The 25,085-nt window shown below is 42.9% G+C and overlaps 2 protein-coding genes across 5 annotated transcripts in view; both read right to left on the reverse strand.

Moving 5' to 3' along the window:
- The window catches only part of tmcc3 (transmembrane and coiled-coil domain family 3), a 36,022-nt gene extending 12,873 nt beyond the window's left edge, over positions 1-23,149 (reverse strand). The window contains exons 1-2 of one of the 4 annotated variants that reach the window (XM_069519781.1): positions 22,602-23,149; positions 21,766-21,889 (exon numbers count right to left, since the gene is read on the reverse strand). In XM_069519781.1, the coding sequence (XP_069375882.1) occupies positions 21,766-21,873 (108 nt within the window). In that variant the 5' untranslated portion in view covers positions 21,874-21,889; positions 22,602-23,149. Of the gene's footprint in view, positions 1-8,245; positions 8,625-19,668; positions 19,843-21,765; positions 21,891-22,601 lie in introns of those variants that run through there. The other 3 variants (XM_069519783.1, XM_069519784.1, XM_069519782.1) reach the window with 3 other exon arrangements.
- On the reverse strand, positions 23,145-24,712 carry ndufa12 (NADH:ubiquinone oxidoreductase subunit A12). Its single transcript, XM_020104940.2, has 4 exons — positions 24,551-24,712; positions 23,978-24,063; positions 23,756-23,843; positions 23,145-23,424 (listed from the first exon to the last, which is right to left on the reverse strand). Exons 1-4 carry the CDS (start codon positions 24,637-24,639, stop codon positions 23,244-23,246), a joined length of 444 nt encoding a protein of 147 aa, XP_019960499.1. The 5' UTR covers positions 24,640-24,712; the 3' UTR covers positions 23,145-23,243.
- Positions 24,713-25,085: the final 373 nt, after the last annotated feature.

Below are 25,085 nucleotides of genomic sequence, written 5' to 3' on the forward strand. Positions count from 1 at the left end.
CTCCTCTCATCCTCTCCTCATTCCTTACCCTCTAGAGTCGCTGCAAATTTAAATTCACACTGATCAGTTAAGATGTTCTCAGGGGACAGATGGATGGGGACGACTGGCTCGGACTTAAAAAGTACTAAAACGTGTAAAGTTACATGATTTCAAGATAAAAACGTGCTTGATTTTGCGATAACAATATATTTACAGAAAATCTGGACAATTATTTATTTTTTTAAAAGTTGTTTTTATCTCAATCGGGCAAATAAATTACGTTGTAGAAGTAGATTGTTACTTCATCACTTCATAAATTATTACTGTTCTTGTCAGAATCAGGATATCACGACACCCCTGCCAGGTATTTGGAAACACATTTTGAAAAAGTTTTTAAACTTTTTTTTTTTAATGGCACTATAAACAGTCATTCAATTACATCCTCTGCACAATGTGGATGTCTGTACAAAGGTCAGCTGCTGAGGTAACTGTCTGGATTCGAGTGGTGGTTAAAATCTGCAGCTCTTGAATGTGCTGATCACCAGAGTTTGTGCCTCTAAAAATCTCAAAACCACATTTTGCATAAACTGATGCAAAGAGGAAGCGGCTACTTCAACTTTCAACAACTGCAATCCGAGGTAAAGAGGACAAGAGTTGACAACAGGCTTTTATAACACCACTCGTGCATTTTAAAGCAGTGAGATGAAACGATCCAAGCAGAACTCTACACATTACCAGTTTGAAATGAGACTGGACGGTGCATAACGTTAAAAATGTGCAGCTGTCAATCTTTTTGATAATCTGGCTTTATCTGTTTGTTGTAATTAATCTAATGTCTCTAGATGAATGATGCTAATGATAATTCATCATAAAGAGCTATATTTAGAGGGGCACATTAAATTACGCACAGTTGTCATTTCCGACAATTTACGGCTTCATTTAAACTCAGCTGAGGCCTCCTCGGGCTGGAAGCCTCATTCCAGAGTGTTTCCAGTGAAACGTACAGAGGAGAGAAAAAGAAAAGAGCGAAGAGGCGATGCAGTCGGCTACACTGCTGCTAAAACCACCAGAGAGAAACTAGGAAATGCAGTGAATCAATAAATCACACTAGAGGGAGAAAAGAGAGTGTTGCGGACGGATATCGAGTTAAAAATCAATGAACTGTTGGCAATATATTAATTATCTGGAGAGCTGGGTATCAGCTAATGATTTGGTAATACAGCACCAACAAATACAGAAACGATGACGACGACACACAAAACTTTCAAACTAAGCACAACGTGTACTGGGACATTTTCAGACATGAAAATTTGGGTCTGGACATTTTCCATAGTTTGTCTTTTCACATAGGAAGAACGCAACAACACGAATATATATATTACACAGGACATGACGTCTAAATTCTTCAGGTTTACATCTGCCCATGTTCGGTTCCTTTTTACATCCTGAGATATTTGTGTTCTTTCAAAAGGCTTGCCTGCTCACATCGGCTCGTTATGATGTTTTCCGGAGATTAAACCAGGTTCGGAATTCAGAGTTCAGTGCATGTCTGACAGCAGACCTTCACTGACCACAGAAGGGGTTTATGGGTATGTGAGAATAGCACTGCACACTCTGAACCATGTGTATTTTTATATATGACCTCCTTTACACTCCCACATGCAGTTTGGGACCCAATGAAAAAAAAGGTTGTAATCTCTCTTCCACTCTCTCCTCTCCTCTTGTAATCTGAGATTTTAATCTCGGTTTTTTCCAGAGTAAAGATTACCCAGCAGCCGTTGCTCTTGTTGAAACGCTGCGGGGAGGGAATCCAAAACGAGGGGAGGGAGGGGGGGAGGCTGTGTGAGGATGCAGATGTGTGAGAAAAAGACAGAAACAGGAGCAGAGATTTAAAGGGCGCGGAGGAGGGCGTGATGGAGACAGAGAGTGACAGAGAAGGAGGGAGCGAGGGGAAAGTCCTGCCTGCGTGCTGCAACAAGTCCGGGTCATTGTTTGAACTCCACAGGTGGATCATCAGGATCGGATTAGAGCTTTGAAAAACAGAGCAATCAAACAAGTTAAGGTCAGAGTGTGTGTTGTGGCCTTCAAGGGAACATTTCAGCTTCTCTGAACCGGCATTATTCAGACACATTAATCAACATTGAACCAGAATTTCATTTCTGCGAATACAACTATGGAAGCAAATAATCCCTACAATGATATGAGTCATAAATGCAACTGAAAACCTGAATCGCTTTAAGGAGACATCATGTCCCTTTCCTTTAGTGTGTTCTTTGCTCTGTGCGAGTGTGTGTTTTGTCTAAAGAGAAGCAGAGCAGCCACTTCTCTACACGTGAAGTGCTCTTATCGCTCTATGCCTGTTAGTTAACGAAGCGCACTCTCGGTTTGGCTGATTATTTTTTCATGCAGTTCAGTCGCAGCGCTGAACGTTAGGAGCGGCTCTGAGTCTGCTTTTACCAAGCCAGCGTCACCATCGGCCAGGGCGATGAAGATAGAGCCGCTGACGACTACAATCAGCGCTCCAATCGATCACTAGAGCCACATCAACCAAGTGCTGCCGAGAAAATCACTGAAACACGTTAAAGTTTGTAGGACTTTCTGTCATTGAGTATTTCTGTACTTGAAGAAATTAAAGAATGGTTGACCACTGATGAACTGGTTGTAGAACCTTGTACTGGTTTTGTATGGTTGGCAACATTATTTTACAGTTTACCAGCAGAATCAGGACTTTTACATAATTAGCAAAGCATTTGTTTAAACCATCTCAAGATAACATCTTTTGTTATGTAATATTTTACATGAATAAATCCAGTAAATGGTGAAAAATATGCAGCTCACTGTTCCGAATCTGAATTCTTTAGTATTGTAGAAACTAGATCACTGGGATGTCCAATACTACGCAGACACACATACTGTACATTCACTCGTTCTACAAACGGAGCAAAGAGTTGTGATACATTCAACCCCTCGACAGAGACGTTTTATTTTTGGACGCCTTATTCAGACACTGCTCTTCACTTTAAGCGCACACTAACCTTCAGTGAAGTGCAGTATGAAGCCATGCGGACTGAATTTTTCATAAATTCTAATTTTGACACACGGCCACATGCAAACACGCAACACAGGTGTGTGACGAACAGGCACTGAGTTCAATCGAACTGAAATAATCTGACTTTATTTGCACACGGTCCATAACTGAGAGTGTGTTTGACAAAGGCTGCAGCAAACAACTTGAGTGTTTTCATTATATTTGGTGTCGCTTATGACTCATCATGTGGAATTAGAACAGAAAACTTTGTTCCAGAGTGGTTTGAGTGATTTCAAATTAAAATGCTCGAAGGGCCGAACAAGAACAAGCATCTAAAAACATCTCCACACAAGAGTCTAATCATTGACAATGAATCAGCATTGTAATCTATGACTAAGGGGGAAAAGGCTGTGTGTGTGTGTGTGTGTGTGTGTGTGTGTCTGTGTCTTAGGCTAACACAAGATCTCTTTGAGGGGCAGAGAATTTGTGTGTCGGTTAATCCGCATCGTGTTACTCACATACCCGGCATCGCTGCTGGTGTATGTCTATTCACTGTCAGCTTAGCCCACTCAGTCCCTAATCCAAACACCACAGAGAACGACAGAGACAGAGTGAGAGAGGCAGAGAGATAAACCTGTATCTACATGTGAAATAATTTCCAGAGTTTACAGAATAAGGTCACAGCTACGCCTGTTAATGTGGCCGCGTCGCTGCTTCCTCCTCTCACGCTCCCACGTCGGCTCGTTTAAATGAATTTAAGCCTTGGTTATCCCACGATACGACAAAGAGCGGCAGAGAGAGCGAGAGAGAGAGAGAGCGATGGGGAAACAGATTCCACCGGTTGCCGTGACAACAGACGCGACCGAGTAGAGATGAGCTCGCACGCCGCTGTAAAAGCGAATGAAGCGAGTCAAAGGCGAAGACCATCAGTCAGCCCCCATTCAGCAGCAATCACTCCACCCGGTTGGATCCATGTGAATGGACAAACAATGACCCAAGCCCAGCTCATCCCAGTGATTTGTTGTGCTGATGGGGGCCGGTCACTCTGTGTGTGTGTGTGTGTGTGTGTGTGTGTGTGTGTGTGTGTGTGTGTGTGTGTGTGTGTGTGTGTGTGTGTGTGTGTGTGTGTGTGTGTGTGTGTGTGTGTGTGTGTGTGCGTGCGTGTGCGTGTGTACCAGCCATAAACCTAGGCCTGTATAGGAGCTCTGACCGGAGGAACACAAAAAAAAACAAAAAACTTTGAAGCTCGGTTTTCTCCAGGAGCAGCACAACAACAATACGTCCATTGTTTGATCCATAAACCAGCTTCTCTCTCAAATCTCCTGTTTTTATGTATGTCCTGGTGTCTCTTCAAGAGCTCAACTTTTAATCTACAAATATGTAACTTTTCTTTATCTTGCAAACAGAAATTCAACATCTTTGGGTTTTAGGATTTGCCGTTTTTACCTGTGGGACTTTCCAGCATGAATATAAACAAAGTACTGAGAATACCTACAAATGTTTTACATAATATCTGAAAAAAACTAAAATAAGACCTACATTCACGTGTGCATGAGGTAGAAAAAATTAATTACACCACTAGCTCTTAAAAAAGTCTCCACATGACGTATTTCTCACCCAAAACAAAGGAACCTCATTCAAATGTGACTGAAGGCAGACACACATTCCAGGTATCTCTTTGCCAACAAAGCTGAGTTAGACCTTGGCCAAGAGAAAAGAATCCCAGAGAAACACATTCACTGCAGCCCAGAGGGGATACTGTGAAAATCAGGGAAGGAAACACACCCCCGTCCCTTTCCTTCACATCAAAAACAAAACACGAAAGTCCAGCGTGCAAAGGGTGAAATCTTCCTCTTTGAAAGTGATCTAACGATAACAGGAGAGGAGGCTACTCCGTGCATTAATTATGCACAAGCACCCACACGCTCTTTAGGCTTATGTAAATACGCACAAGAGCGGACTGACCTTTAAGAACCATCGATATCGATAAAACCATAAACCAGGTAAACGGCGGTCCTTCTATATACCTGACTCTACAAATCAATCTCCTCACTGATATGAGATCACTTCTGTTTTCATCACAGAACGCATGAGCTGCGCGTGCTTCACCAGTTAAAACATGCAGCTGTCGGCGTCGAGGCTTCAAACGACCACAACCCTCTGAACTGAGGAGACGCTGAAGAAATAACAGATGTGCTGCATTATGTATGATGGCACACAAGGGTAAGACACACGTTTGTCTGCCTGCTACACTGAATTCAGAATGAAGAAAGGAGAAATGTAAGATTTAGACATCGTAAAAAAACATATTTGATGTGGTTTATGCTCGTATGGATGAGATTTTAGTAACAAGAACTCAAATCAGTTGACTGGATTTGTTTAAAAGCAATTAGCAATCAGAGTTTTAATATTGATTAAAAACAGTTAACATAAGAAATGAGCTCCCTCCGCCGCCTCGCTCACAGACACACGACTTTCCAGCTACTGACTAAAAAATGTGCTTGAAGAAAGTGAATGACTAATGCTGTATACTTGCACAACAACTAATGCTGAGGTGCCCCCGGGCAAGGCACTTTGCCCTCCACAAACAAGAGCTGCTCAGCACAGCAGTCAACTGTGTTTGTGCCGGGCCGCTCCGAGGTGTGAGCGTGAAGCATCACTGGAAAGATGCTCAGTCAACACTCCCACAAGTCTCCCCCCTGAGTGTTGTCAAATAAAGGTTAAGCAGTGAGGACGGGATGATCTGCCTGCAGCTCGCTAGCAGCTCACAGACTCGCGAGTGAGTTTTAAATGTGCCTTTCCTTTTGTGCGTTATAACGGTTTCTGTGAATGCAAGTTCTGCAAAGAAGCCGAAAGTCTGTGTTAAAAGGAAGCTCCTCTCCACCGCAGGAAACACGGCCCCTAAAACAAATTGTAAATAGCCGAGCCAATATTTACGCCCACATTTGCATGACACACGCCTAGCAGCTAGTCAGGCTTGCTCCTTAATAGGGCTTTCACGTTATTTTCGAAATTCAAATGTGAGGGGGGTTCCTATTCGAACTGTTGTGACCTGTTCGAATCCAAAATACCAATGATGATGACCAATCCCAACAGAGTGGACCAGCTGGAGGACGGGGGGGGGTCTTAAAGAGTCAGGAAACAAGTGTTTCAGACAGAGGCTGAAAAGAGGAGCTGCAGCAATGGACAGTCTGAGGAAAGTTATTTGTTGTGAGATCATTAGAGCAAGTAAACCTTTAAAAAATACATTCGATCGACCTGAATATGAGAAGAATACGTCTCCTTTAAATGTGTGCATGTGTACCTGGGTGCACTGATGCCTCACAGACAGCAGGACAATGTACCACAGAGACGTGGTTCACAGTTGTGTATGTGGGTGTCAGCTGGCATGCTCTCTCTCAAAAGGATTGTAGCTGTCTAACAGAAGCTCTTTTAACAATTATATTCAAATGAACAGGGGAAATTATGCAATTTCATAAAGAGACCCTTTTAAATTTGTGGTTCACTTAAGACCTGTGAATTTCAGGGCGACACAAGAGCCAAGCGCCTTCTGGAATCCATCTTAGAAAGCTGTCATTTCACTCCTCAAGTCTCAACAATCGGCCTGTACGGAGCTTCACAGATTCACACTCTCCAAACGCGAGACTCTGTAACTGGGTCAGAGAAGAAACAGTTTATCTGCCATGATAACATCATGTTATCCAATCTTTCGGAGGAATAGTGACACAAGCATGTTGTGGCATTCGAAAGCACACACCGCATGCCCGTTTGCCCTCTCACAACAAGGAGCTCTGTGATTGGATGTGACATTGGGATGAACAGATTTGAACCTCCACCTAAAGTCAATGCTGACAAACAGGTCGGACCTGCTCCGCCGCTGTCTTCGCTCGAGGGGCCGTATACTGTTTGCAAACAGGTCTACTTGACGGCTGCGTGATATAGTCCTAAAAGGTCGCCTGAGCACACTGTCGGAAGTGTTATGGCGACTTCAGGAGCAGATGATGTGGAAGAAGCTCAGTTGATCTGCACCAAACTCCATTAGGAAGGAAGGAAGGATAGATACTTCATTGATCCCGTGGGAAATTTAGACTTCCAGTGGCCGACAAAACACGAGAGCATAAGAATAATAAAAGGTCAGAATGAGTCATGAGTAAGTTCACTGCAGAACTACTACAAAGCTGTGACTGTAAAGAAGTATGTGGAGAAACTGACAAAACAAATATTTTAAGCATAAGGTGATTGAAAGTCACAAGTGACCGAGGCAGAGTATTGAAGCCAAATATAAATTACAGGTTTAAAGATAAATAACCCGAAGCTGCACAATGTTTTAAATTAGACGAAATGATCACTCATCACAAATATCCAGTACAGAGGTAAAACATGATATAGGAGTTATACCAGTGGTTTAATCAATAGAACGCTTTTATAGAAATGTGATGCCAATATGAAGAATGAGAAGTTAAAGAGGAAAATGTGATGATTAGAGTATTAGAGATTCACTTTGAGGTTAGAATAGCTTCTGCTGAAGACAATATCTGCATCTCAGAGGAGCACTAAATAAATCAAGCTATTTTTAAATGGAATCTGGTAAGTTGACATTATAGTCTTGGGGGTAAAGGGTCACCTGAGCACAGTGTCAGAGTTACTTTAGTGTCATAACAACTTCAATGTCAGCTTAGCAGATGATGTTGAAGAAGCTCGCTTCGTCTGCACCAAACTCCATTAGGAAAACATCGCGTTTTTATAGAATGTTATTATTATATAGAAATGAGAGACCGATGCTAAGAATGGAGAATTCAAGAGTAAAAAGATAATATCAGAGTATTACGGCCGAGCCGAAATGCAAAGAGGCTCCTGAAGATTCGCTTTGACAATGTTAATATATTCTGCTGCGGGCGATGTTTGCTTTTCGGACGAGCAAACACTAAATCGAGCTTTTTGTAAATGGAAACTGGTCAACTGGCAGGAAAAGAAGCAGGACAGCTGTTCGCTTGGGGAAAGAGGAGGTTCGATGTCCAGCGATTAAAAACTCGCGGGTTAGCTTGATTTCTTAAACTCGACACGTTAGCTCGTGTTTGGTTTGTTAAACTGGACGTTTCCTACTTAATTAAAAGAAAAAAAGGGAGGAAAGGAGAAAAGACTCGAACGAGCAGCGAACACAAGTCGTTCGGTTCTAAATGTGTGTGTCCGCGGTGAGTTAGCAAACGTTAGCCCGACTTTTGAGAACCGTGTGGTTACCATGTTAGCGCCGCTGGTGTGTCCGCGTCCCCACTTCTCGGAAAGTTTCCCCCGCCGCAGCGCACCGGGCTCCGGGCTCCACCTCCGCGCTCTCCCGGTCGCTCAGGTTTGAAGTTGCCCGTGGGTGCGTTAACATCGTCGGGGGAACTCCACTCGTCCCATCGCGGCTTCCACGCGCTCGACACCCGACTGCTGCCGCTGCTCGAAGCCGACCCACCGACCGACCGACAGCACAGACCGGCGGCCGCTGCGTGTGCACCACAAGCCCGCCCGCCGCGGTTCTCCTCTCTCCGGCACCGGGAGCCGGGGAAGCGAGAGAGCAAGATTACACCCCGCCCACCGCGCTGCACTCAGGGAGGGGCTGCGGGAGACATCGATTGCACCCTCACTAATTGATTCACGAACTAACGAGGAGCTGTCCGCTCCCATCAATTATCCCTTATTCAAATCTACCGCAAACATTTGTTAGAGTGGAATTCAACCAGGCGAGAAAAAGAAAAGCAGCGGGATTTCAGATCTTTATTTTTAAATGACAGTGCAACAACAGATAGATGGATAGATCAGGTGATTATCGCGGGAAAATATTTACCTTGATAGAAATATGAGAGATGGTTCCGCACAAGGAAGAAGTCGTTTCATTCACGTTTTGACAGACAGCACGAACAGCTAATGATGACGAGAATAGCGCCGCGCCGAACCGATCGATATTGTTTGTTGTAGGCCTGATTCAGCAAAATGTCTCAGGGTTATTTTCATGCTGCCCGAGAGGCGATGACTGAATTTGATAATAAAACATTTAGAAGTACAGTTAAATGTGTTTTAATATCCTTTTCTTCCCAGTTGCAAACTACAACCTCTAACTACAGCCAAATTGAAAAAACTGATAATTACAGTTTTAGCAAAGGTTGAATTTATGGCTGAGCTGTATTGGATTGCATTAGATTTTATAAATAAGACATAGGAAAAATGCAGAGGATTAAAAAGTATTATATTTCCCTCTGAAATGTTGTTAAGTTGTTCTGTAGACTTGAGTAAAGCATCTCAATGACCCAGCATCACATTACAGTATCTAACGTACTGTAATGTGATGCTGGGCTATTTATTAATGCATCAGGTGTTTCTGTTTGTCTATGATCGTCATCAGTTGGTTATTATTTCCACCTAGAAACTTCTAAAGCTTCATGTTTGTCCACAGTTATCCTTAACCCCACTTCTCTATCAGTGCCAGGCCGTCTTCTTGAATAGCTCGTGTTTACAGCGGACTAAAGGACACAGTCAGCTTTACAATTAGATAAATGAAATAGGTTTACATGACACAGGCCAGCTCTCCAGTGAAAGGATACAGATGAATAACCCCACAAAGGACTGGGGGTTGAGTCATGAATGATTTAAAGTCACGGCAGTTCAACTCTGTCCGCCTGATACAGAAGCCAATTAGTAACGCTATAGTGGCCCCGTCACATGATCTGGACCTGCTGATTTACTGTCCGACAGTAAGAATTAATCATCGCAATAAACTATTAGTTCATTGGCTGCTTCTGCAACAACCTGCTGTATAGTAAAAACCCTGCAGTCTGCTCACAGGGGTTTTCTCTGCCTCTGTCTTCTTTCTCTTTCTCCTCTGTCATTCCTTATCACCATCTCCTCTCTCTCATGCATTCGCCGACCTCAAGCCCAGTTTATGAGGCTGGCGAGTGAGTCAGCAGCCAGTTAATCATTTTGACGAGTGCATGTGTGCTGATAGCTCGGACAAGCCGTGATTCGGCCTGCAGGGCAAAAAAACAGCACCTGGCGTTGAGGCTGCCTACAGCGCCCAACATCACCGTCATTGAAATCTGAACAGGATCCAGGCTGATTCAATCATATCATTTCCACGAGGCGCGTGTGTGCATAGTTAGAGAAATCATTGCCACAGCTCAGGGACAGAGAGTCTCTGTGCCGTGATCAATCCAAAAAAAAAAACTAATAAGCTTCCAGTCCATTTCCCACCAGGTTTCGATTCATAAAATCCATGTTCATGCGTGTGAAAGAGAGATAACAGGCGGCGAGTTAAATGTGACATTTAATTATGGCCTGATTGGTGCTCTCTCTGTACGCTAGCATTGATTAGGTTCAGAGGGGGCACTGGCTGTGGGCTCAGCTCAAAACAACTTTTGACTTCTCTGAGAGGAACTGTGGCCCCACATCACACGTATGAGGCTGGAAAACAGCAACAGAGCAACATGCGTTATATCGAGCTTTTACTTTGAAAAGTTGCGTCTGACGATTGTGTCGATTGCGTCACAGACCTCTGAAATAGCAGTTCAGTGAATTAGTCAAACTTAAAATAAATAAAGCAAGTTTAGTTTCATTTGATCAAAAGCATTGACAGTGAAATCTCCATTGCAGATAAACCAGGTAGGATGAAGTTTTCTAACATCCCTCTGCAGCATAGACTGTTTATACAAAGCTCAGCACACAAACAATAAAGAGGTGACAGTATACTGTAGAACTGTTTGAGGAGAACAGAACGTTACAAACAGGCAGGATTAAAAAACGGACTCTGCTCTAGTTCTACAAAAAGTGAGATGCTGAATGAAAAGCTTGTGTGTAAACTTCAGAATTTACGTCAATAAGATGATGTAAAAATCATATGTGCACAAAATCCACACTGTTGATCACAAGATGCCATTGTTCCCTTTTCCCCCACCAGCGACGTTTGTGTTCTTTATCGACTTCCTGCCTCGCTTCCTGTCTACGTCTCCAAGCTTCACTCCAGCAGAGAGCTCAGGGACACCGATACTGGTGCTGCGGAGCGTTCATATAGGTGGGGCTCTGGATTGTTTTAACTGAGGACAAAGCTCACGATGTTCTGATGAGGCTCCTGGAATGTTGGAAGAAGTTTGGAACGTCATGAAGGGATACCTCCATGTTTTGGTGAAGGGGGGGGGGGGGTTCAGAACGTTCCAGGGGGATTGTGGGACATTAAGAAGGCAAATGGGAACATTCTGTAGGGGTTGTGGAATGTTTAGGTCAGGGGTGGGTCAGGATGTTCTGGTGGGATGTGGAACGTGTGAGGGAGGGATCACATTCGTTCTGTTGAGGCTTCTACCATCAGAACGCTCTGATGAGGTTCTTTGGAATGTTTTATAATTTATTAGGCTGCACTGACTAATATTCATACATTTACAATATATAATATATTGTCACTCACAGGGATGAAACCACAAAGAAATGATTACCCGACTTTACAGTTCAACACAGCTCCACAGATCATTGGACCAACCCTCAGCACATTGTTTCATTTTATGGTTATTTTTTATATATATTTTTTTTTTTATAGCTTCTTTCGTTGCTGAGTGGCCAGAAAAGCAAACAAACAAAATCAAACCCACAAAAATGCTTTAAAATCACATCACGAATAATTTAATAGTTCTCTACCAGCACACGTGACGTCAGTGGAGCTGAAGCTCCCAGAAAAACTCATAAGATGAAATGCGATGCAACACAATAACCTTGCATTAGTAAAAATATTCTCCTGAAAGCTATGCCTGTGTGGTTGGTATTGTATTGGAGTATAATGTGCTGGAGGGATTTCAAATACATTTGTCCACATGCAAAAAAAAGACGAGAAGAAACTTATATATATATATAAGAAGCATCCACATGTCCTCATATCCTCAGTTGGTGCCAGAGAGATTTGGGAAACATTTGGGTTAGTAAAGAGCAGTCGTTGGACTCAGACATTTTCATTTTTCATAATCTATAACAGAGAAAAGCAGCAGATATTCACAGAATCTGCTTGATGCTTCCTATGAGTTGAAATATAAAGAAGCTAGAACGGCACTGGGTAGAGCTCAAACCTCCACAGACGCCCAACAGTCCCATTAAATTCTATCAAGCTGCACCCAAATGCTTTTTAATCTTTCTTAAAAACAAACAAACCTACTCACAAACTGACACTGAAACCAAACCACACTCTGTCTACCGTCACTGTGTGAGTCACCATAACTGATTTTAATGCTGCTAGATTATATCATGTGATACCTGTAACCACCTCCATTGTTGACGTTCATTATGTTCGTGCCAGTAAAATTAACATCGGAGCTAATATCAAATTCTCATGCCTCTCCCCTCTTTCTCTCTCTCTCTCTCTCTCTCCCTCTCTCGCTCTCTCTGTTTGTGTGACTTCATTGACTGCGTATGTGAGAAAGCAGGTGACAGACAGAAACCGAGAGCTAATTGACATGAAGCTGTTTTAATCCGGTTGTTGTCACGTCTCTGAGTCAGACAGGAAGGTGAAACTCTCCAGAGCAGAGTCTGTATGTTTCGGCGGCGTCTCTCTGTGAGAAAACAAATATCTCTTTGCTTCCTCATTTCTTTCAATATCTCATTTCCACTCCAACAGACACACGCCCACGCTCATTTTGTCGACATAATAAAAACTGTCCGGTCGATTTATGTTGTGGGGATGAGATTAAAGCGATGGAGAAGATCATATTTAATTAACCTTGCCCTCATTTTCTCAGACAGGGAATGAACGTGTGCGAGTAAATGAGAACTTTAGGGGCTCCTGGGAAAATATACAGACAGAAATAATTTAATATTTTACTAATTTGCGGTGATCTAATGTCTCGATAATGCCACTGTCCGTGATGTGATGCTCTAATGTGTCTGTAACGTTGCGTTCAGTGACACTAGGGCTCAGAGGTAAAAAGCTGCAGTGCTATAACGCCTTGTTTATTCGTTGCAGCAACCAGGGCGAAGTCAAAACCACATCACTTCGGTCACAATCAATAGAGCAGCGAGACACATGCACATCCTCTGGGCTCAGTAAGTGGAGCAGTGAAGTTACGGTTTTTTGGGGGGGGGTTACAAAACGACTACCCCATCACACCTTTCATCACAAACCCTCCTCATCTCTCTGTGCCTGCCTGGAACCTGTCCTCAAATCTCAGTCTCGGTTTTTTTTCAAATCTGTCAATCTCCCTCTCCCTCTTTTTTTTTTTTTTAATGTTACAAGCTGATGCTTTCATGCCAGCAATTACATTTTCTCTCATGATGCCTCCCACTCTCGGATGATCATTTTCCAGCTTTTATCTCTCCTGCTGCACCTTAGCATTTATATTCAGTGACTCCTTCTTACGACGTAGCCTCTCGTCTCCTCGTGTAGAGCTCGTGGTCTGTGTTGCCCTGAAAAAACAAAAATATATGTAATCCTTGGGCATCTGGCAGAAAAGATGGATCAGTCACTACGGCTGTATCCGGCTACATAAATGGCTTTTCCATCTACTGATGCTGATAAGCCCCATTAAACTCAATAGTGGACAAGTAATGATCCTTATATTTGCACGAGAACACAAACAAGCTGCGACACGAGGGGATAGACAGCACGAGGGAGGCTGCTGCTGTGGTGACAGTGATTAATCAGTCTGAGCTTCACCAGGCAGACGTAATAATAAGAAATGCACTCCAGCAGCGGGGTCAGATCTGACAGAGAGCCCCTACGAAAACGTCTTGAGAGCAAGTAGTCAGACTAAACTAAGCTTCATGAATCCATCACTACTTCGGTAACAAGCTCTTTGCTATTTGTGTTTTCATAAACTTAAAAAACTACATATTGTTACTCTCAAGTTTGACAGTGCATCAGAAATAGAAAAAGAAAGCAACTGATAGCATTTTAAAAAGTATAAGGAGAATGTGCAGTGGATGTCTGAAAGCATTACTGAGCTGAAGAGGAGGAGGTGCAGCCGGCTCCAGACTCCTCTTTTAATTCACTTTCCACTTTTCAGTTGTTGTCTCCTCCTCTCTCTCTCTCTCTCTCTCTGCACCTCACAAGCAACTCTTTCAAACAAACTAACATCACTCCTCCTGCTGCTCCTCTTCCTCCTCCTCCTCCTCCTCCTCCCTGAGCTCTTTCAGCCTCTATAATAGCATTTCTTAAGGGAGGACTATAGTTCCCTGCATTCCAGCCGTTCCTTTTGTCCAAGCTTAGCAGGGGAACTAAATCAATGGGGCACTTGAATGGATTCGCTGGGAGTGGAAAAGGTTTGGCAGTTATTTTTTATGGCGCTCTGGCGGTTAATTTGAGCAGAGTGGAGATGAGGCTCCGCAGCAGACAGATGCAGCTCTGTCCAGGTGAACAACACGGTCACAAAACCCTGCTGTAGTTCTCCTGCACACAGTTGGCAGTGATGATACTGATAGGGCAGAAAAGAGACGAGGGGGATTTCGTAGCCTGGAGGTTTGAGGGCCCCAGGTTTTAAATTCCTACTGGGGAATGTGAATCTGTATTTCTGTCCGCTCCCTTAAAAACTACTACAAGTGAATTATCATGTTGTCGGGAAGCTTATTATCAACATTTGCAGCCTAAATACATCAGGTATCACGAGGCAGGATCCGGCTACAAATGAGGACACTGTGTTTTCTGTTGGAATTTGGGGACTTTTTACATTTTACAGGCAGAATTCAGTTTGGTCTCAGTATGGCAACAATATTAAACGTAAAGCCTCATCTAAATAAACTGAAGTTCTAGATAAAGAATGTTTTATACTTGACAGTGTTGTTGCGTTTGTCAGATATTGAGATTTCAGGAAACTCGAATGGGGATTTAATTGTGACATTTCTTGAGTAACAAATAAACTCAAGAAGTAGATCCGATGATCACATCGCTAGCATGCTAATCCTGCCTACCAAATTAACATTCAGATACAGAAATAGAAAGATTCTACATAATACTTAATTTACATATTTTAACTTTCCTTTCCTGATCTGAAACCGCAGCTGTTCAGCAATGTGAGGCGATCCCGACTATCAGAATGTGGGGATGCTTTCATTAAGGTCGCTGCCGCCTCACTCAGGGCACCAGAGGCCGTTTGAAATAAATATCTAAGGGGGTCACACTTTCAAAGCATGTGGGGGCACGAGCCACGCTTTCATGTGTCATCTCTCCGCATGCCCCCTACGTCAGAGCCAACCCTGCACCGCCGGCTCGTGACATTTCATCTCCTTTGTCTTCCCCTGAGTGGGTTGAGGTCCCTTTGGAGAATATTTTATTTTGCAGATTAAATGACACCTGCCGGGATACGGGGGGGGGGGGGGGGGGGGGGGCGAGGAGGGAGAGAGAATGAAAGGGATGGGGAAAAAAAGAGGTGAGACATTAAAGATCTGATAGAGATGAAAAAGAAGATGTTTCGACTGGCTGGTTTGTGACGATCTCCATCATCAATCTGTCAGAACACAGACAAATTAAGAATGTTCATTTTCAGCAGGGCAGGGTCAAGTCCCGGAGTTACTTAAACTTAAGATAAATTGACGTGACAAAGAATAATGTCTCGTTATCTCTCAAACTACAGAGACTGAAGGTATCTATTGTTTCTCCCAGGCCAACTGAAGGAATCTAACATTTCTCTATCTGCTGACTTCACTGAGAGAATAGACGACTACAGAGAAAACACTAAACCTTTGTTTATGGTACAAAGCCTGTTTACCCTGTTGGAGCAGGTACACCGACAAGGTTATATGTTAATGAAGCTGAGTCAGACAAGCCAGGTATAAACAAAACCTTCAAATCTGCTCGAAAGTTATTCACACAAAGAGAATGCATTTATTTTGTGTTCTACTATTTCTGTTACCAACAATACACACACACACACACACACACACACACACACACACACACACACACACACACACACACACACACACACACACACAGCCGCCGATGTAACTAGTAATATAGTACTATATGGTAATAATAACAACTAGTTAGTTTATTATAATAATATATATAATCAGCTCAGAAATTAGCAAATGTATGAGTTAAGTGTTAAAGTTAAATTGAGGAATGTGCGATACATCAATTTCTGATACAAACTTCACACTTACTATTATAAAATGAGGATTACAGTGTAAATTCTCTGCATGAATTAGATATCGATGAAATACTGCGTGTATTTGCTGTGTACTTAAATGTAGGTCAAGTGGAAGAAATGACTGAGAGTACAAGGGACTATGAATTAGGCATTGTATGAATTTACATTACATGAAGAATTAAACGGGAAGAATAGCCCTTATTAATATATATATATATATACATAGGGTTATTAACATATATATATATATATATATATATATATATGTATAGTATATTGTAGGTGATTACACAAAGTTCAATGACAGAGATTTATCTATGTTTATCTTTATCTTTCTGAGAAATAGATTCTCAGGTCTGCAACATGAACGTGGTATTAATACTGAGCTGAAGCCTCATGGTCACTACAGAGATGCTAGCATCATCACTTGTTGCCATGGTGACAAATTGAATGGTCCATGTGTAACAAGGCTGATGAGAAATGGATGGAAACAGGATGACAGTTTATAATAACATGTGTGTGTGTGTGTGTGTGTGTGTGTGTGTGTGTGTGAGGCTGGGGCTCTGCAGCTTTAGCAGTTACCTGGTCGTCAGTGAAGGTCACTGTCATCATCAGGGAAATTATACACACATGTAGCTCCAGTCTAATCAGTGTGGCCTCTCTCCACGTGTCTAATGAGGTTGTGTGCAAGATGCCAGTGAAGGAGATGCAGTGATTGTCACAGATAAAGTCGTTATTATTGAAATGATAACTCAGTGAGGAGCTTAAGAGGACGTTTAAATTAAACAAACATCTATCGTTTCAACACTTTTCTGTTTCAGATCATTAGAACAATAAAAGAATTGGGGTCTGATAGTTTTGGCAGAAGAATAGAGGCTATTTGAAGATGTCAGATTAGCCCGTGGTAAAATACTGTAACTTGTTAAATCAGGGTTCACCCCGGGGTTGTACTTGAAATAATTGCGCTCTCTGTCTGAGTCATAACTCAGTGAAATCTTCAATCTGAAAAGAAATAGCCGTGTGTAAATCTGCACCGTTGGATTATTTGCAATCCTTCCCCATGGTTTTGCAATCAGTGCCTGAGGGGAGTGGGTAGAACACACAGTTCACAGTTTCTTACATTCAGTTTGACTTTCTCTGCCAGAGGATGGATCTTTAATTTTTCATCAGCATCTTTTCCAAGAAACATTCAGAAATCTACGTATTCGTGAAAAAATAAAAGATGCTCCTCAAAGCTGCAGAACGAAGAAGAATCATACGTTTTCTGAAACATCACAGTAATAACTAAGAGCTAATTCTGCATAATCTTAATGGAGCTAATCTGACAAACTGTGTTCAAATACATGAGCTAAATAAAAAGTTGTAGCCTGAGGTGTCAGACTATGAAAACCCCTGGACTAAATTATTTTGAAGATTAAATAGAAGAGACTACAGCCGGCTGTGCTGATGAGTAACGTTCAGCTGCAGCGGCAAAAGCAAAAGCAAGAGCGTGGTGAGAATAGGTTTTTTTTATATTATTGTTGAAAACATGGCACTGTGTAAAACATCTGGAAGTTATTACTACACCAGGAGAATATGACGGGACAGGACAGGCGGCAAATACTGAATCAAGAACGTTAAACATCTCATTTAGCACCAAACAGATGAGGAGCTGATTGTGTTAGAGGGGAAACGTTGTTGTGTGCATAGTGGGACATCGATTAACCTAATGTGTTTATTGTTTGATATTCTGAGGAATCTGCTGGAAGAAATGGATCATGAATGATGGGAGAGACTGGTCGCATCAAATCCAGTAGATTAAACAGGAGACAAATGAAAGTGCCCTTCACACCGAGGCAGAAACAACAAGAGGCCGCAGCCATGCTTCCAGCTCTGTGAGGCTGAGCTTTGAGCCAAATGCGGCCGGAACACCTTTCATTGGCAGGAATCTGGTCATAAACCAAACTAATGGACACTGTTTAAAATCGTGACCAAGGTTGCAACAACTCATCCAGAAGGAGGACGTGAATGTCATAAAGTTTCACGGCAATTGATGAAGAAGATGCCGACAAACTTCCAGGGGATCTCAAAAGTCAGAGGAGGATTCATGTTCTGTGGACTGTCGAAGATTTATCAACAATCTACCAGCATCTCCATCCTTTGGGCCAGATCAAAACATGCCTCGTCTTTGGTTTGCAGCATCGCCGCAAAGATCTCAGATAAGAACATCCTATCATTCACCGCCTCTGGTCTCGTTCTAGACGTCTTTTCATATATAGACGCTTCAAATGTCCTCACACAGTGTGCACGTAAGGATAAACGCACACAACAAGTACACAACCACCGCATGAGCTAAAAAAATTGTGTTGTTGACACGTTACACAGTGATGTCCTCGGAGATATTACCTCTGTTATGGGATAAACACGACTTAACGAGAGGGCAGACTGGGGGTGTGTGGATAAAAGCAGAATGTGGATCAAGGTCTCGAATGCTGTGTACGGGAGACAGTGATGGTTTCCATGGTAAACAGGATGGAGGTGAGAAGAGTTAACAGTTTCAGGGCAGCTACATCTCTAAAGGCTGTGAAGACAGAGGATTTAACAACATATCGGGGGTGCAGGGGCTGTGAAAACATGATTATGTTGCAGCTGAAGAACTTTTCTGCAGAGCCGAGACCTTGAAGAGGCTGAAAACACTGAGGAGCGATGAAAAAAAAATGTCCTGCTGCTTCTTCCTTTTTATGTTTCCTTGTTTATGGGCTGGCAGGAAGAGTCCCATTATAGCGGAGGGCTTACATAACAAGATGTTTAACAGTATTTTGCATGCTGGCAGACTGGGGCACATGATGCATGCACACAGCAGTGCAGCGTCAGCACAATACGCACACAGACTCTATGCAGGCACTGGCCCAGGGACGCTTTTCTTTCAGACACATGAGTGCAGCGACCCGGGCGCCTGAGACTGTGATGGACAGATACAGACGGACAGGAGGAACACAAACATGACCTCCTGCTCGAGAGCTCGGGTGCAGAGCAGAGACATTCAGACGATAAAAAGCTCTCTGCAGTTGTTGTGCATGATCTATGGCTCGATGTAGACATTCCTCCGATGTTACTCAAGCTGCAGGGGCTAATTACACATTTCACACAGAGAGGGACGTGGTGAAACTTGTCTTACTCAACCTTTAACTGTTAACAACAACTTTCTTTGATTAGATCTCGCCATACAAAAGCAAAAGTAAGTTAAATAACATGAAGAAAACTGCATGAAGGCAACTCTTTCCTGCTTAAAACCCTTAAAATCTATTTTCTTACGACAGAAAGCTGCCAGGTCTTGGACGGTGTCCTTGCGAAGATGTCACAATTTACAATCTTGGTTTGTACCGCGGCACATTTCAGCGACAAATCAACTTTTTCTGAGTCACATAAATGTAACCGGAGTAAACGCAGAGTTCACAAGGGCAATAACTCACAGCTGATTACATCTGACGACTGAATTCTTCTTTTCATTCATGCAGAGGAGTTCAAAAAACACCGAGCAGAAACAGCAGGGAGACAGATTTAGGGTCGTAACAAGTGCAAACGCTGTACCTCCGTCACATAGATGATTGGAATAGCGCTGTGGTTCTTCCTCATGCCTCCTCTTCCTCACCGCCTGAGGTCAAAGTGCATGTCACAGCAGCTTCAGAGGACCCCTGCATATCAGAGAGCTGTGTGTGTCTCTGAGGTTAGGACTTGGACTCTGAGGGGGGAGGAGTGTGTGTGTGTGTGTCTGTGTGTGTGTGTGTGTTGTGAAATAGTTTGCTTCCTGTGTCTGCAGCTATCACACACTCAAATCCCAACATGCACACACACTGCCTCGTCCTGAGCTGCGTTCCTGACCTCTAGCGTTCTCACACATTCGGCCCTGCTGGAGACAAGACCACCTTAAAAGGCATGAAGCAGCAAAGAGGAGGTATTTTCTCTGATCCCTATCTGCCACCCTCCACTGGCTCCGGGGCGGGCACACGTCTGACAGCAACCTCTACTGCCAATCGTAGGTGGAGGGGTGGGGGGGTGGGGGGGGCATGATGGTGCAAGATGGAGAGGTGGCAAAAGGACAGCGGAGGGGCGGTGGGGGAGGTGGAAGGGAATGTATGAGCGTGGGAATTTTGAGTTAGTGCAGGAATCTCCTGCCAGACTCGAGCCCTGAGGGTGAACACACTCTACAGGATGGAGACTCTGACAGCACTTCAAGTCTGCAGAGCCAGATAACAGCCTGTGGTTCCATGTGTGTGTGTGTGTGTGTGTGTGTGTGTGTTTATGTGACCGAGGCTGGACTCTGCACCCACTCCCACTCCTGTTCAAACACATTCTTCATGACTGGGAGTGTTGAACCGGCTCAGTTTTGCTTCTTGTCAAGCACTCGACTTAAAGGATAATAAACATTCGGCTGTTTGTTATCTTTTAACGCGACATATATTCAACTGATTCTTTTCTTTGTATATCTTATCTCTCTGTGCCTTGGTTTAGGTTTCGCCCTCTTGAGTGCAGAATCATGATGAGTTGAGCAGAACTGGGATGTTGATATTTCAGCAGCGAAAAGAGCAGAGAGGATCCATCAGCAGCAAAGATCCGGGAGAATTATAGTGAGTCTGGAAACGGCATCGCAACAGGACGAAGACCCGTCGACAGTCGCTGCATACGTTCGTCCACAGCAACGACAATTTTGTGAGAACCCTCAGAGAACCAAATTCAACTGTGCACTTCCTTGAGTCTTAAAAAAACAAACATGACCGAGTGTGAAACCGATATCATAAACGGTTCTCGAGATATTAGAGCCACATACACACAGAGGGAGAATTCAGGAAACATGTGCTTCCTTTGAGGGAGGTTGGGGGGGGGGGCAGTTTGGTTCAATGTAGGGGTCCCCCCCCCCCCCCCCAGGTCCCTTTTGCCAGGGGCCCCCAAACTCCTTTAATACGGTCCAGTGTGAAAATACTCATCAAGGATCTCAGACGCTCCTGCAGGAATGAAATGTGCACCATGGAGAGGAGAGGAAGAGGAGAGGGGGGGGGGGGGGTGTTAAAGAGAAGGGATGGAGGTTCAGAGGAGGAGGAAGAGGAGGACGGTCAGGAGATATGACAGTTGGCAGGAGGGAAGACGAAGAGACAGAGGAGCGTGTCTGGACATCGAGACTCTTCAGTCTGTTTCTGGAGCCCAGCTGGCACCGCCACCAGCATCTACTGCTGCATCAGCTATTACCAGAGACATTATCTGCTCCACTTGCAGAGGATGAATCAGACGATAGCTGTCAGCCAAAGCAGGACGAAGACATAACAAACCATTTGTGGAATATGAGTTTGACTTTGACAAACATCAGACACGGCTCAGTTTTACTGTCAGAGCATTTTCCAGCTCATTGATTTTGATAATTAATTCCCGGGCTTTGTCTGGTTTCCACTGTGAGCAGGAACAGTCTCCTCTGGTTTCTAAATAAAGACCAGAGAGGCTCGTTGTTTTTGTTGTTGTTGTTGTTGTTGTTGTTGTTGTTGCGTTCTGAAAGCGCTGAGTCAAGAGGAGGCCAGAAGCCCCCTGAGCCTCCTCAGCCTCTTTCTGATGCAGCCGAGGTGACAGAGCTGCCTCACAGATGTAAATCTAAAGGAACGACGCCCCCTCTTGGAAACAAATCACACAGAGGAAACTTACATCAAGTTGACTTTCCACCTCCTCTTCTTTTTCTTCTTCTTCTTCTTCGCCTTCCTCCTCCAAACTGTCGTCTCGAGGAAAAAGGAATGAAACTGTGAGTTTCCTCATCGAACTGCTCCGGATCCTTGAAACCAGAAGAACAATCGAGTCACTAATGTTTTAAACAGTAATAATTTGTTAGTGATGCCTCCATGTGTGAGCATCCAAGAGGTTTTGAGATGATTAATGTGAGATCTGATATATAAATTACTTTTGTTTAACAACCTTACTTTGCTCGTTAAATGTTGGACATTTATTTTACCTGTCAAGACCTAAGAAATTAATCAAATGGAACCAACTGATAAAGTTTTGGTGAAAGTGATAATAACTTCTACAAACTAGACAAACTGTTTCATATAAAGCGTCACAGGGCAAAAGTTTTAATTATCATTGTATTTCCTGTATCTACCTTATGGTATCTATGTAGTTTTATTTATGTAAAATAAAAAAATTTTAGTTACTCAGGATTAATTATAGCTGAAAAATATACATAATATTTCCATTTGAAATGTAGTACAAATACAATATAAACTGCAATAAGAAACAAGCTTCTGCAACTGGCCGTGTTTAACTTCTAAACGTCTCCTGCTTCACTGGAGATAAGATATTTTACAGTTTCTGTTCATTTCAGATTTTACACTAACGCTCGTAATTTCACTAAAAATGTCACAGGTACATTTAAATGAAAGATATAAAGGTGAATACAGAGGGATAAGTTAGTTTGTGTCAAAAGTAAATATCAAAATTATATATCTCTAAAGTTTAATGTTAAAATGGAAATAAAACAGTGCACAGACCTTTTCGTCTTCAGTCCTACATGAGCGTTCTGCTCCTGACTGGATATTCACAGAGACTGAGTCATGGGTGTGTGGGTGTGTGTGTGTATTTTGAGTCCAGTCACTTCCACACACACTCGTCAGCTCTGCAGAATCTCTTTGCACCTCAGGGAGAAATGCAGCACGTTGCAACTTCCCCTCAGCTCAGCATAATCCTGCAGATTAACATGCAACAGAGACACGGTGCAGTAAACTCGCAGCGACACAAACCACTGGACTCAGTGCACCGATACTGAAATATACGATGTACTGTATGTGATCTAGAACAATGTACTGTTACTACAAGACAAAATCATGGATTTATTTCCACAGTTCTCCCTTTGGAACTCCCTTCCGAACAAATCAGAGTCTGCAATGAACAAAAAAATAAAGATATAGACATATATATATATATATGTATGTATATATATATATATATATGTATTATTATATTGTAGCTTCCACCACGAATCAATTCTCAACCTTTGGGGAACACAAATTTTCATGTAAGGACTGCGACGCTCATTTTAAACATTTGCATAGAGATTTTTATTCGGGACAAGTTGGATACAGCGGCAGGAAACCATAATTTACAGAGTTGAAAATGAAACGAGTGGTCAGAGGTCACTGGGCTCCAGCTTTGGGCGGAACCCACTCCTCGACCTTCTTGCGGGTGGTGGAGTACGGAACGTACTGCTGCGCGCTGCCGCTCACGTTGAACTGGTGGATCTCAGCCAGGAACTTCTTGGGCTCGGGTGGGTGTGTGGTGGGGGGGTCGTCTGTCATACAGTGCAGCCAGCGATGCCTAAAGAATTCAGAAACCATTTTACTGATCCTGAGATTTAAAACCATATTGCATAAGAGGACGTTTCAAAAATGTTTTCCACCCTAACTTGAAATAAGCATGTTACAAACACACAAACAACTGTCGACATTGTTCTTTCCTAGTCTCCGCTATGACACTTTCATGTTGCTAATTATTTTGAGTTCGACTTGTGTTCAGGTCATTTTCACACAGTCCTGATAAAAACACATTACAAGTATCTTATAAGTATATTATAAGTAGATACATGAACTGCTGCATGTTAAATAATGTAGTTTATTGTATAATTTTCATAATAAACTACGGATCGTACCATTCAGCAGGGACCATGCTGCCATCCACCTCCCACATGGTGTTCTTTCCGTTCATCTCTGTGGTGTAGATCACCCAGCGATGTCGTCCTGAAACAACAAGCGATATTTTTTGGACTGTGTCAGTATTGGTCTGCAAAGACAAACGTTGTAAAAGTGATAATACAACATCCAAATATTAGTATCTCCTACGAAATCCTCCTAAATCCACAAGATCCACTCACCGAAGAAATAGTTCTTATTGTCCTCGTAGTATTTGTTTCCATATTTATCGACACCGATCAGGGCTCCTGTCTTCACGTCATTCGCTCTGCAGACAAAACAATAATAATATCAACACAGACACTTCATTCGTATTTATTTATTAGAAAATTCAGTCAGTGAAGCATTAAAAAAATGTGTTCAAACTCAACTTGAGACCCGAATGAATCAGTGGCGACTGAAGTTTGTATCGATTCTCTCAGACTTGATGTTTGATAAGTTTAAACTCAGATGACCGATGTTTAACTTTGAATGTTCTGACATTTGAATGGAGTTCGGCGTCACTTCTCAAACACAAATAATAAAATGCGCAGAGACCAAAACGTGTCACGGCCTCGTGTTCACATCGTGAATCACACCCAGAGACTTTATCCAGATGTTGTTTATGAGGAGCCAGATGTTTCTGGTGCAGTTAGCTGTCAACATGCTAACTTAGCTCGGCAGAGCAAAAGAGATAAGAAAACAAAAAAACAAGTCCCGCTTCTGTTTCCTGTTTCATCTAAATGTTCTCACACACTCGTTTTTATTAAACTCACCTGAAGAGCTGCACGAGAAAACCCCGGACTCCCCCGTGACCTCCTAATTGTCCCAAAGCCCTTCGGACAACGTTCACATACTCCGCCATCTTCACACGGACGAATTACCGGGGCGGACTGTGCGCTGACAGAAACGGTCCGGGTCGAACGCGGACCAGAGGGAACGGAATGTGAATTAAAGCTAATGATTGTGTTTTTTGAATTATTTCCTTTCATTGTTAAATTTGTAGATACTGTAAATACTGCGGGACATATCTACTGTTCACGGAATTTAAAAGTTAATGCTATGAATATATGTGTATTATGCCTTTGTGGTGGTATTTAAAGGGACAAATCAAAAAGTAAAATTCAATAAATAACCTCAGAGTATTCAGAGGAGTCCATGTTTCCTTACACAGATTTGAACTTGTGCTTTTTTAAAGGACAGTTTGAGTTCAGACCTTCGTCTCTCCACTGCTCATGAGTTGAGATCAGACAGAGTCCAGTGTCACTGCGGGGGGAGACATGAGGGAGTATAAAGCACGAAGCTACAGTC

The sequence above is a fragment of the Paralichthys olivaceus genome, chromosome 23 (genome assembly GCF_024713975.1).
Source record: "Paralichthys olivaceus isolate ysfri-2021 chromosome 23, ASM2471397v2, whole genome shotgun sequence".
NCBI lineage: Eukaryota > Metazoa > Chordata > Actinopteri > Pleuronectiformes > Paralichthyidae > Paralichthys > Paralichthys olivaceus.